The sequence below is a fragment of the Pongo abelii genome, chromosome 3 (genome assembly GCF_028885655.2).
Source record: "Pongo abelii isolate AG06213 chromosome 3, NHGRI_mPonAbe1-v2.0_pri, whole genome shotgun sequence".
Classification (NCBI taxonomy): Eukaryota; Metazoa; Chordata; class Mammalia; order Primates; family Hominidae; genus Pongo; species Pongo abelii.
The window spans coordinates 102,351,229-102,365,443 of NC_071988.2; the positions used below are offsets into that span (position 1 = coordinate 102,351,229).

Below are 14,215 nucleotides of genomic sequence, written 5' to 3' on the forward strand. Positions count from 1 at the left end.
AAAACAAGAAATGGGGAAAGGATTCCCTATTTAATAAATGGTGCTGGGAAAACTGGCTAGCTATATGTAGAAAGCTGTAACTGGATCCCTTCCTTACACCTTATACAAAAATTAATTCAAGATGGATTAAAGACTTACACATTAGACCTAAAACCATAAAAACCCTAGAAGAAAACCTAGGCATTACCATTCAGGACATAGGCATGGGCAAGGACTTAATGTCTAAAACACCACAAGCAATGGCAACAAAAGCCAAAATTGACAAATGGGATCTAATTAAACTCAAGAGCTTCTGCACAGCAAAAGAAACTACCATCAGAGTGAACAGGCAACCTACAGAATGGGAGAAAATTTCTGCAATCTACCCATCTGACAAAGGGCTAATATCCAGAATCTACAATGAACTCAAACAAATCTACAAGAAAAAAACAAACAGCCCCATCAAAAAGTGGGCAAAGGATATGAACAGACACTTCTCAAAAGAGGACATTCATGCAGCCAAAAGACACATAAAGACACATGAAAAAATGCTCATCATCACTGGCCATCAGAGAAATGCAAATCAAAACCACAATGAGATACCATTTCACCCAGTTAGAATGGCGATCATTAAAAAGTCAGGAAACAACAGGTGCTGGAAAGGATGTGGAGAAATAGGAACACTTTTACACTGTTGGTGGGACTGTAAATTAGTTCAACCATTGTGGAAGTCAGTGTGGCGATTCCTCAGGGATCTAGAACTAGAAATACCATTTGACCCAGCCATCCCATTACTGGGTATATACCCAAAGGATTATAAATCATACTGCTATAAAAACACATGCACACGTATGTTTATTGCGGCACTATTCACAATAGCAAAGACTTGAAACCAACCCAAATTTCCAACAATGATAGACTGGATTAAGAAAATGTGGCACATATACACCATGGAATACTATGCAGCCCTAAAAAATAATGAGTTGAAGTCCTTTGTAGGGACATGGATGAACCTGGAAACCATCATTCTCAGCAAACTATTGCAAGGACAAAAAACCAAATACCACATGTTCTCACTCATAGGTGGGAACTGAACAATGAGAACATATGGACACAGGAATGGGAACATCACACACTGGGGCCTGTTGTGGGGTGGGGGGGAGGGGGGAGGTATGGCATTTGGAGATATACCTAATGTTAAATGACGAGTTACTGGGTGCAGCACACCAACATGGCACAGGTATACATATGTAACTAACCTGCACATTGTGCACATGTACCCTAAAACTTAAAATATAATAAAAAAAAAGAGAGACAAATAGAAAAAAAAAAATACAAAATTAAAGTGACTGGTTCTCTAAGAAAAAAAAGTTTTACTTTAGAAGAGACTGAGAAAAATCTGATGCCAAACTTTAGAAAGAAGCTTTTTCGTTTGTTTGTTTGTTTTTAATTCTAAGAATATACTGAGTAGAGAAGCTACGCAGCTTAAAGACTTGTGGAAGGTTTTTAAACACTCCCATTTGGAGAGAAAGATCAAGTTTTCTGATGTTCCCCACCTTCAGCTTTATAGCTTAAAAAGCACTATGAAAATAGATGAAAAAATGCTTCTGAGCATTTACACAACCGAAGACACTGTAAATTTGGTATATCTTATTAATCAACTCTATACTCTGCACTCAGAGTCTGTATTACATATAGCAAAGACAATGTTGCCTATTAAGAAGGAATAGACAAATTAGTCCCTACAGGGAAGGAAATTCAAAATTCTTTATTACTATGGTAAGGTGAGAAAATCCTTTAGCAGCAATTTGCATGTGCATCTAATGACAATTTGACAGCTACATTTAAATGAGCCTCAGATAAAGAAGAAGTAAAAGCTAAGCTGGAGCCTGTTAACACATATACCACTTCTATTTCCCAGCTATGCCAAAGCAAAACATGAAGACCCTTCTATAATGAGAGAAAGGAAGAATGTATATTGGAAGAATGGCTTTAATTGACAGAGCACTTGTTTCCTCAATATGAATAGTGTGTTTCTGTGTCATTTTATGATGAGAAGAGAAATTGTGATAACAGCATGGAGTGCTGGAAGAAAATAAATTAGAATCTAAGACAAATAATGAGCTTTACAGCTGAAGGCAATCCAAAGGGTAGCACAGAATATTAGAATACTACAAGCATTTTGATTCTATAAAATCTACACGTGTCTTTATCTTTCTTTCCTTCCTATGTTTCCTCCCTCCCTTTCTTCCTAAAAATATCCTTAAGGCAGAGCTCAATATGAATTTACAGTATTGAATACATGGCTTTATTTCAAGTAAGTTCATTAACACATACAGTAGAATTGGCAGGTTGATTTTTTGTTTTTGTTTTGAAGCTGTACTGCTACTGTTAAGAAACATGAATAGCATTTCTATTCAGCAACAGCCCTTCTCCCTTTATTTTCATACCATGTAGATGTGCCCCTAATTCTTCAGTGAAAAAATCTATAAAGGAATGCGGTGTTTTCATTTCTAAAAGTGAACATATCAGTGTAGTCAAAGGATTTCAATAATAAAAGCCTCAAATGTATTTTGCACTATCTACATATTCTTAAAGGTAATTTTTTATATCTGTGAATCATGAGCAAAATGAAAACATCTTAAAGATGGCAGCAGTTATCCAAGCACTGATTTAACAAGCCAAAACCTGAAGGTTTGAACTGCCACATTTGAATATTTAATACATCAGAGAGGATGTCTTTTTTTTTATTATACTTTAAGTTCTAGGGTACATGTGCACAACGTGCAGGTTTGTTACATATGTATACATGTGCCACGTTGGTGTGCTGCACCCATTAACTCATTGTTTACATTAGGTATATCTCCTAATGCTATGCCTCCCCGCTCCCCCCACCCCACAACAGGCCGTCTTATGAAGGTTATCAACGGTTCTGAAGGCCAGCTTTAAAAATTCACAGAACTGAAAAAGTACATGTCAGATTACTGCAAAAGGATAAAGCATGGTTTGAGGTTCTGTGGAAACCAGTGAAATCAATGTCCATTACCCAAAAAGTAAAATACAACATGAGGGTTCAGAATTTGAGGATATTCAAAGGAAAATTATATTTAAAATAAATATATATTATTAATTAAACCTGAAATAGAATACTTTTTCACAGTTGATTTAGGTGACCCATCCTCTTGAATACTGGCAACAACAATGGTATCTTCTTTTACTTACAAGTTAAATGCCCAAATTAGAATGTAATTCCTTCACAGATTCCAAGTTGATATTTCAAAGTATAATAAATATGTACAGCTAGTATAGATCAATAAAAATATATACTAGGATCAGGCATGGTGGCTCATGCCTATAATCCCAGCACTTTGGGAGGCTGAGGCAGATGGATCACGAGGTCAGGAGTTTGAGACCAGCCTGGCCAACATGGTGAAACCCTGTCTCTACTAAAAATACAAAAATCAGCTGGGTGTGGTGGCAGGCGCCTGTAATCCCAGCTCCTCGGGAGGCTGGGGCAGGAGAGTCATTTGAACCCAGGAGGTGGAGGTTGCAATGAGCCAAGATCGTGGCATTGCACTCCAGCCTGGGCAACAGGGTGAGACTCTGTCAAAAATAATAATAATAATAATAAAAAGAATAATAAAGACAGAAGTGGATAAAAAGTTAATTTGCTATGACTTGAAGACGTGATTTTGTAACTTCTTTTGTAACTTCGGTCATTCTTGATATGAATTTCCAGCATGAGACAAATCACTTTGAGATTGATTATTATAACTACATCTACTAAAACACAGATAAAAAGCAAAGCACCATAAAGAAAAAATTGAAAGTCTGGAAAGGGACCTTTGTGGCCTCCTGAGAGAAGCTTTTGCAAGTACCACATTGTTCTCTAAATTTCTATATTTTTCGGGGCAAAGAAATAATTATGTACCTGTGTTTCTTAATGTCATTTATTCCATTCTTCAGATTTCCCAGCCTTTCTGTTGGATTTTGCCTAAAATAATAATTTGTAAAAGGCAATTTATAATAATTATATTTATAATAATTATAATTCAGAAAATTTTAAATTAAAACTTAACATCTATTTGTTAATTAATTAATTAATTAATTCATTAAAAACATGCATGAAGTTGCTACTGTAGACCAGACATCTGAGTTTAGGGAGGTGAAAAGACATGACCTCCTCCCTGGAGGAGCCACAGTTAAATTAGACTTTGGAGTGTATATATATATATGTGTGTGTATAAGGTATGAATAAATACTTTAACGAACAAGCAGGCACTATCTTGCCAACTGTGCTGAGAAAAGCAGGGCAAGCTTTAGAGAATCATTTACATCTAAGCTGAAATCTTAGAAGCATGCAGGAATTCATACTGGCAACCCATAGCTAGGTTTTTAGTTCTAAATTTACTAAATTTTAATGCTTTTTAAAAAGTTCAAATAGGAAAAAAACAGCAAAATGAATTTTGAACAAAAAAAAAAATCCAGAAGTCTCCTATTCTCTGATAAATTATTTTTAATGGTAAGTAGAAATTGGGGTAATTTAAAATAAGAACAGAGGAGCACTTTTTAAAAAATGAAAATGGTAAAAGGTCATATAATAACACTTCATTATAACGACTAATTTTCTTTCAAAATAACAAGATTATTATAAATAAATTACTCCTTTTTAATTTTGTGAAAATTTATGTGGCACATGAGAAAATTCGTAATGCATACATAAAGCCTAGTGATCAGCTCAGGGTATTAAGGATGCCCGTTGCCTGAGTACAATACATTTTTGTTAAGTATTCGATTGTCCTCTTTGAACATTGAATTTATTCCTTTTATCTTACTGTATAATTACATATTTAACCCACTTCCCTTCAGCCTCCCCTCTCCCTTCCGAGTCCCTGATATCTACATTTCCGTTTTCTATCTCCATGTGTTCAAATTTTTTAGCTCTTACATAGAAACAAGAACATTGAATATTTGTCTTTTTGTGTCTGGCTTATTTCACTTAAGATAATGATCTTCAGTTCCTTCCATGTTGCTGAAAATGATATGACTTCATTCTTTTTAATTGCTGAAATAGTAAATTACTCCTTTTTTAGCCTAAGGTTTGTGGTTTATTTTGCTCTATAACAGATAAAGATGATACCCAAAGGTTGTCTGAAAAATTTAGATCTTTTTTTAAACTACTTTATAAGTAGGTACTGTGATTCTGTAATGTGAGGTCAACTAAAACTCCCTACACTGCAAAACAGAAAATGACTTTCTTTAAATATAATTTGCCTATATAAAAACAGCACAAAAGGTAAATATGCACCTAATTTTAAAATGTGTAGAAACAGAAACTGAAGCCTTTAGACTTTCTTCAAGACAAGGGGTTACTGACTGTCATTCTCACCTGCAAAGCCTCCGAATCAAATCCTCAGGTCGTCGTGTTATCTTCCTGGGAAAATCCATTTTTTCAATTCCTTTGAGAATCAAATTGTAGGTCATCATTTGGTCAACCCCAGAAAAGGGTGGGCTAGAGAAAATCCAGGACAGGACACATTAATAACAGGGTCTGAGATCACATTTGGAATGAATTTTCTTTCTTCCTTCTTTCCTTCCCTCCCTTCTTTCATTTCTTCCTCTCTCTGTCTCGGTTGTTTTACAACAAATTTAGATATATCCTAGAAAATCATCTCACTAATTTAATATTGCTTAGCACACAATAAACACACACACACACACACACACACACACACACACAGGTAATTGGTCATGTGTCGATAGTCACTGAAAATAATAAAGGGACACAGAAGGTGTGATTTTTTGAGATAGAGTAAATAAGAAAAGCCTCTCATAAGCTGACAGTTGAGCAGACGTATGAATAAAGCGAGGGAAGGAAGTGAATGCACCGCACCACTACCTGTGGCAGATGGTTCTAAGACAGGAAGCACAAAGGCCATGAGTCAGGAGTGGGCCTGGGTGGTCTTGCATAGTGAAGTGGGCAGTGTGGAGTGAGGAAGCAAGAGGGGAGTACATAGATGAGGACAACATCGCATAAATGAAGTGGGCTATCGGAAGGACCTGGGGATACATTCTGAGCAGGATGATCTAAATTACAGCAGCCAGAGTAAGGTTTTCCTAATGTGTGGAGATAAACTATGATGGTGATAGTGAGAAAGTCAGGGGCAAGGAGCCCCAGTAACCTTGCCTAGGATAGTAATGCTGAAAGTAGTGAGATATGGCTGGATTATAGATCTACTTAGACTGTGCAATAGGCTGAATGTCTGTGTTCCTCCAAATTCATTTGTTGAAACCCTAATCCCAATGTGATAGTATTTGGAGGTGAGGCCTGTGGGAGGTAATTAAATCAGAAGGGTGAAGCCCTCATGAATGGGACTGGTGCCACTCTAAGGAAAAGCTAGGGAGCTAGTTGCCTGGCTTTCGGCCATGTGAGGATACAAGGAGAAGTCAGCAGTAACTCAGATTAGGATGCTCACCATAACCCAACCATCCTGGTAACCTGATCTGGGACTTCCAACCTGCAGCTGTGAAAAATAAATGTTTGCTGCTTAAGCCACCCAGTTTATAGTATTTTGCTATAGCAGCCCAAGCTGACTAAGACACATAGTAAAGCCATCAAGGTTTGCTAATGGGGTGAATAAGGCATGTGGGAGAAACAAAGAATTCAAGAATTATGCTAAAGTGTTTTGGCCTTGTTGCAGTTATTTCCTAAGAGGAGAAAGACGGAGTTGGGGTGGTGTGCAGAGCAGGTTATGGGGAAGGGAATCAAGAGTTACGTTTTAAACATCCAAATGGAAATGCTAAGCAGGAAGGTGGATTTATGACATAGGCATTTAGGAAAGGGGTTAAGGCTGAAAGTGTGACTTGGGGATTGATCAGACAGTATTGATGGCCATGAGAATTGATGGTATCATCAAGAGAGTGAGTGGGTAGAAAAGAGAGAATAGAGGTCAAGAACTGAATCGGTCCAATGTTGAGAGGTAGGAAGAGGAAAAGAATCTAGCAATGGAGACTGAGAAGGAGCCACCAATGTGGGAAAAGAATAGAGAAGAAAATTCTAGAAGCCAAGTGAAGAGAGTATTTTTTTATTATTTATTTATTTATTTATTTTAGAGGGAGTCTCACTCTGTCATCAGGCTGGAGTACAGTGGTGCAATCTTGGCTCACTGCAACCTCCACCTCCCGGGTTCAAGCGATTCTCCTGCCTCAGCCTCCCAAGTAGCTGGGACTACAAGTGCACACCACTAAGCCCAGCTAATTTTTGTATTTTTAGTGGAGACGGAGTTTCACCATGTTGGCCAGGATGGCCTCAATTTCTTGACCTCATGATCCGCCCGCCTCAGCCTCCCAAAGTGCTGGGATTACAGGCATGAGTCACAACACCCACCCGAGAGTATTTTTTAAAAAGTACTGCTAAGATCGGTAAACAAAGACTGAGAATTGGCCACTGAATTTGGATAACATTTTAACTCATATACTTTGCTTTCAAAAACACTTTCGAGGCCGGGCATGGTGGCTCATGCCTGTAATCCTAGCACTTTGAGAGGACGAGGCAGGAAGATTACCTGAGGTTAGAAGTTCAAGACCAGCCTGGCCAACATGACAAAACCCTGTCTCTACTAAAAATACAAAAATTAGCTGGGCATAGTGGCAGGCACCTATAATCCCAGCTACTTAGGAAGCTGAGGCAGGAGAATCGCTTGAACTCGGGAGGCAGAGGTTGCAGTGAGCTGAGATTGCCTCACTGCAGTCCAGCCTGGGCAACAGAGCAAGACCCCATCTCAAAAATAAATAAATAATAAAAACACTTTCATATTTATTCTATTATGCCATTTAATTTTTGAAAATTAAAGATGACTTTCATGAACTACTTTGCTATATATTAGTCATACTGGAGACCTTGTGTTACTGAGCTTTCCCTCTCTAGGTAATAAGTGAGACAGTCAGTGTACCAACTTTTTACTAAACTATATTTCACTTGTAAAGAAAATGAGGCAGGAAACCAAAAACATTGTTATGATATATTCAACTTATTTATATATTTACACTATTGGTTTTGTTTTTTTGTTTTGTTTTGTTTTGTTTAATTTTCATTTCCCTCCTATGCTCTGGAGTTCAGGGCATTTAAAGTTAACCTTTCTCATGCCCTACCCAGAAAATCATTTACAGGTCAAACAAAACAATTGTTACAAAAACAATTTCTTGGCCTAGTGTGATGGCTCACACTTGTAATCTCAGCACTTTTGGAAGCTGAGATGAATGCACTGCTTGATCCCAGGAGCTTGAGCCCAGCCTTGGTAACACAGTAAGATTCCATTTCTGCAAAAAAATTTTAAAAATTAGCTGGGCATGGTGGCATGTGCCTGTAGTCCCATCTACTCTGGAGGCTGAAGTAAGAGGATTGCTTGAGCCCAGAAGGTGGAGGCTGCAGTGACCAGTGATCACACCACTTCATTGCAACCTGGGTGATAGAGTGACACCGTGTCTCAACAAACAAAACAAAACAATTTCTCAACTTCTTTATGACCTACTCCTTCTAATATGTTATTCCAGCTGGTGAAAACTGAGATACCTATCTGATTACCTACAGAAGCCAGCATGTATCTCTTACAAATGCAGCTGACAAATTTCTCAGAGAAACAAATGTTTGAAACAGAATTCGTTGTGCCCAAGCCCTTAAACAACTTTTCTCTGAATGACTGAATATTTTCTTTTCCTTCCTTCAGAATCTTAAGCAATGAATATTTGAAAATAATTACAGACAATATAAAATGGTCTTTCATATTTGTTTTCTCAATGCATGCGGACAAAGGTGTAAAATGTAGCCACAGACAGTCTAACACTGAAATTTGTAGTGTAAAAAGTTCAAGAAGATTCTATGAAACTCTTTTCGTAAAGTATGTGTTAAGACTTGTATCTTCACCAATAGACTCGTTCTAGTATTTCTTAAATCATTCCAGATGCAAATCCTCTCTGAAATTAAGACAGAGAATATTTGGTTATAAAGGGTTATAGGGATGATCAAATCAGTTAACCAGAAATGGAGCTAGAAAACCAGAAAGAAAATTGATTTGAATTCTGTGTGTGTATGCCCATGCATTGTATCATAAACACATATAGAAGGAAGGTGCATCACATTTAGTCAGAAGATCTAGTATTATGTTACTGATCTTGGACAGGTAGCTCTCTCACCTGGTTTTCTAATCTATAAAATGTAAATCATAAAATAATCATAATGAAAATGTCAATCATAAAATAATCATAATAAAAATTCCTGACTTATCTTCCACACAAGTTTGTGAAAACTAAACTATATAATACACATGTAAGTGCTTTGTAAAATGTAAAGTACTTTACAAATGTGAGGTAATATCACATATAGCCTGTGTATGTGTGTTTGCATAGGTGTGTAATGTGTGTATGTGAATTTAAATATTTGAGATCCTAGATTCATTAATACAGTCCTTTAATCTCTTTGGGAATGACAATTCAATTTTCACTGCTAAAACCCCTGCAGTGTCTTGTCTCTGTTCATTAGCACCTCTAGAAAGCAGCTGACAAGAGGATTAAAATTTAAATCCAGAAATGGGGCTTTGTTCTAGCATTTCTGGTTAATGATATGTTGGGAAGATGGATAATTTCAGTTTAATTGATCAATGGATTTAACTGAACTCAGATTGCTGTTTTCTCCATTACACAAAAAAGAGGAAATAATAACACAGCCCACAACTTTCATTCCTTCTCTTATTATTATGCTGAATTATTAAAGCCTTCATACTTAATTTGTTGTCTACAGTAATAGGTCTTGCCACATTAGGTAAACCACAGCAATTCTATATTTCTTTCCTTTGCCTTCCTGAATCTTTTATTTATGTTATAAACCAGCAAGTTCATTGTATGTGAAACAATGTCATGAGAAAAAGGTATCATACTTAATCGAAAACATTTTCAAAATGTTACACTCTTAAAGTATATACACTTTATCAGTAGTTAGGTTATTTTTGCATTTCTCTGAAGAGGTGGCTGCATAAAACTTGAAGGTACATACTTGCCCGTTAGGAGCTCATACACTAGAATTCCCAGTGACCAGAAATCCACACTGAAGTCATGTCCCTTGTTGAGAATGACTTCAGGAGCTACATATTCTGGAGTCCCACAGAATGTCCATGTTTTCTGTCCAGACCCTATTTTCTTCGCAAATCCAAAGTCAACCTGGTAAAGAACAGCAAATAAATTGTGCAGAAACCATAAAACTCATGCTCCTCTTTAAGCCTCCCTCTTACCTCTGAAATCTGCTTTCTACACCCCACCCTTCTTTTTATACCATGCACACACACACATACACACACACACACACACACACACACACACACAGAGAGAGAGAGAGACAAAGAGACCACCTCGTGTATTCCTTTGCAGGGTCAGGTGTGTATCTAGTTGCACTACGGAAAGTTCCATGCACATACCTCTCTGCCCACGACCCTAGAGGATATGGAGGAATGGCTTAGCAAAGGGGAGCCACAACAACAACTTTGAAGCTCAGGGCAAGCAGGACTAAACACATGTTTAATTCAAAAGTGGTATTATTTGGGAAGAAGAGACAAGGAAGAAATGATGGACACCTGTGCAAGTAAAGCTCCATCATGAATGTGAAAATAATAACAAAATTGAGAGTTTGGGAAATGGACTAATGCCGAGAAGGGGGGCTTAAAACTCTGGACAGTCTTTGAAAACCATTATACACAATGTCTGCACCGTACACATTTTGGCAGTCAAAAGCAAAGTCAGGGTAATATCATGCCAACTTTCTGGGCTCTATACACTTTTTGTCTCTCTCAGGAAGGCAAGTGGTGGGTAGCATCTACATTAACTTATTTATTCGGAAAACATACATTCAGCACCCAGTCAAGGTCAGGCTGTGTGCTAGGCCTATAGATAGAGTTAACTCTGAGACGTTCAGTGCATTAGCAAAATGTACACATACATGATTAATATTGTATCATGTTATACATGATATAATTGAACAAAGTATAAACTCATAGGGCAAAAATCATATATGTCGAGAATATTAGGGAGATGATGGTTGGGGAAGATGTTATTAGCAAGTGACATCTGAGCTTGGCCCTGACTGAGGATTAGGAACTCTCCCAGGGTAATGAATCAGTGCTACCATCCTCTGTTTTCACAAAATAGACCTTTCCTCTTCTCTGAGGCCCTATTCAAAGAACTCCGTGCACAGAATAGACAGAAAAAAAGCTGGAGCTACAGAAGGGCGCCTCATTGAATAGAAGCAGTGTATATGATTGAAATCCTTCCCTGCAAAACACACAGTTGGTTTTCTTTCACAGGGGTATTTAGCAAATACTTTTCATCTCCAATATATACAGATATTATTCTAATAAAACTATCCTCCACCTTCCTCAAACAAACAGTCACAAATTGTTTCTGGGCTTCAGCATTTCACATTTCACATAGCCCTTCTCAATAATACAGCAACAATCTTGGCTAAAAAAATAAATAAACAAGGTTCACATATCAAAATAAGCCCTCATCTAAAAAAAGTATGTCATTGAACTGTAAAATCCAGCCCCTATTTTTTTATTCAAATATTGGTATTTAAAATCTTAATTTACCTTAAATAAACTCCTTAGAAATTTACCATTTTACTGATTGCTTTTAGTATTTATCACACAACAGCAAGGATTTTCCTATTGGAAAAAAGGAATTTAAACAATCTAATTTGAAGTGGGCTTTGCTGATTTTTTTCGTCCACACAGAATGACTCACAGTGATTATACCTATTGTGTGGTTGGGAATATTACAAAATTAAAATTTGTAACCAGCTGAGACTAGCACATCAACGTATTCCTCAGAGAAAGAACCAATATGAAAATCGTAGCTAATTTTATAAAGACCGAAATTTAAAAGGCAAGAAAGTAATGTTTATAACTGCATTTGTATGCACACATATATGAAAATATTCTGTTTTGTTGGTTTATAACAGACTTTTGACTCATTTCTTTTTTAACTGCATTTAAGTTTTCCTCATAAGGATCACTGGAAGCTTACTAGCTACTTAGGAGAATTTCTCTAGCTCTGAAAGTGGGATATTTCCATTTGAATTGCTGGTTTAGCTTTTGTAATATTTGCATATTGGCCTAAAGAGATGGCAATACTTATATTAAAATTTCAAGATTTATATAAATGTATCACTTTCTTTATCTCCTTTGATCATATCAACTTTGGTCTAATCCATTTTGTCAGCGGAAACTGGACACTCAGACCTATTTAAAACAAGTGCCTAATATAGAAGGCCCCAAATCTTCTACATCAAGTTTTGTATATTTTCTATAATAATCATGCTATGTCTGTCTTGTACCACCATGGATACTACCAGAAAGTCTCAGTCTTTTTTTACCCCAGCTCTTCTAGACAACAGAAAGTTAATAAATAACTCAATGAATATTTATTGAGTACCACTATAAACCAAAAAGACTCACTGAGGAGGTAGCATCTGAGCAGATTTGAGTAGAAATCTCAGTGGGATAAGTAAGAGAGCTCTGTAAGTAACCGAGCAGCAGTCATGCCGCCAAAAGGAAGAGCCAGTGAAAAGGCCTGAGATGGAATTGTGCATGGCAGGATCAAGAACTGGCAAGAAGGCCAGCGTGGCTGGGCAAAAATGGATGAGGGGAAGAGAGGCAGGAAGTGAGAGCATTGTGGGTTTGTAAACCACAGAAATAACTTCAGATTTTTTTCTTTTCTAAGAAATCACAGTAAGATTAACAGAAGGGGTACGGAATGGCCTGACATGTTTTAAAGGGATCAATCTAGGAGACAAGAAAATAGACACCCCCCTTTTTTTTTTCAAATTCTACTAACAAAACTCAGGTTTCAAGAAGAGCACCCCCCCCTTTTTTTTTTTCACATTCTACTAGCAAAACTGAGGTTTCAAGATGGGTACCTGAGGAAGTTGTACACAGGTTTGCCCTTGTCTCTATTAAATTCTCATTATTAACGATTGCGTACATCATGCTGAAAACATCATCTCCAAAGATTTTAATAAACTAGAAGGTTTTAAAATGATTCTAAATCTGCACTGATGATTGCATCATTCAGAAATAGAAAAATTTGCATTGTGGCTTGCTGGAGCTGGTATCCAGTAAGTATGAACTCTTTCCCAGAAGTTTCTCTCTGGGTCAGTAAATTTGTCAGATATTGGTTCTCTTGGTCACATATAAATGGACACAAAATGACCAGTCTAATTAAACCAGATGATTCATGGTGACATGCCATTCCAAAAAAATATTTATGTGGCATTTTTAGTGTACTTCCTTTACCCAAGTCTAGACAAGGGTAAAATGGAATCTGTTTATCCTGTCCACCAACAACCAAAGTTGATTTAATGTCTTTCTGCTACTAACGTCCATCCACTAAAAGAGGCAACAATGGATGGTTTCGATTGAGTGGAAGTGAAAGTGAAAGAGGCAAAGATACGAGATGAATGAGTCTTTCCAAGTAATGACCCACTCTATGTTTGATGTACAGATTCAGCTGAAATACCTAAGAGTATTTAGTAGAAGGTGGACGAGATGAAGGGAAGACTTGCATACCCCAGGACAAACAGGAAATACTTTTTGAGGCTCATCTCATATGCCACCACTTATTTGAAGTCTTACTTGAATTTACAGAACCAATTCCTTTCTCCTATGAGGTTCTGTAACACTTTTTATATTCCAGAATTACATCCCTGGTGCCAGTGGTGTCTTGTTGTGAATAAATCTAGCTCCTTTGAAAAGGCAATGTATCCTATACATTTTGTACCCCTATAGCATTTGCAACACAGATGTTCAACCTGTGTTTGGTGAAAAAAAAAAGAATTGAATGAAGAGATAATCATTAATGTCAGTTTTAGTAAGATATAATGAGGTTTAGGAAGGTCATGGATACTTGTCTATAGTAAAATTTGAACCAGGTTCACAGGGAACCTTCTTCTTATATAAATTGATGAGGAAGTGAAAGGTGTTTAAGTGAGAAGCAACAGCATGTGTTAAGTACATTGGTGAGAGAAACTTAACTGTCAAGTACAGCTAATAATGGTCTGGCTAATAATGGTCTGGCAATAAAAATATGGTTCGAGTTGGTGATTATTTTTAATTTTCAATTTAAAAAATAATTGATACATATAAAATAATGTGACATATAAACAAGCTATAAAGCATGAGAATAAAAACACCCC

The 14,215-nt window shown here is 36.9% G+C and overlaps 1 protein-coding gene across 9 annotated transcripts in view; it reads right to left on the bottom strand.

The window, feature by feature from the left end:
• Positions 1 to 14,215, bottom strand: part of PRKG2 (protein kinase cGMP-dependent 2) — a 120,794-nt gene that overhangs the window by 13,042 nt on the left and 93,537 nt on the right. For all 9 annotated transcript variants that reach the window (XM_009240143.4, XM_063723487.1, XM_009240141.3 and 6 more), the window contains 3 exons: positions 10,028 to 10,191; positions 5,369 to 5,491; positions 3,911 to 3,973 (listed from right to left, as the gene is read on the bottom strand). In XM_009240143.4, the coding sequence (XP_009238418.2) occupies positions 3,911 to 3,973; positions 5,369 to 5,491; positions 10,028 to 10,191 (350 nt within the window). The remainder of the gene's footprint in view (positions 1 to 3,910; positions 3,974 to 5,368; positions 5,492 to 10,027; positions 10,192 to 14,215) is intronic.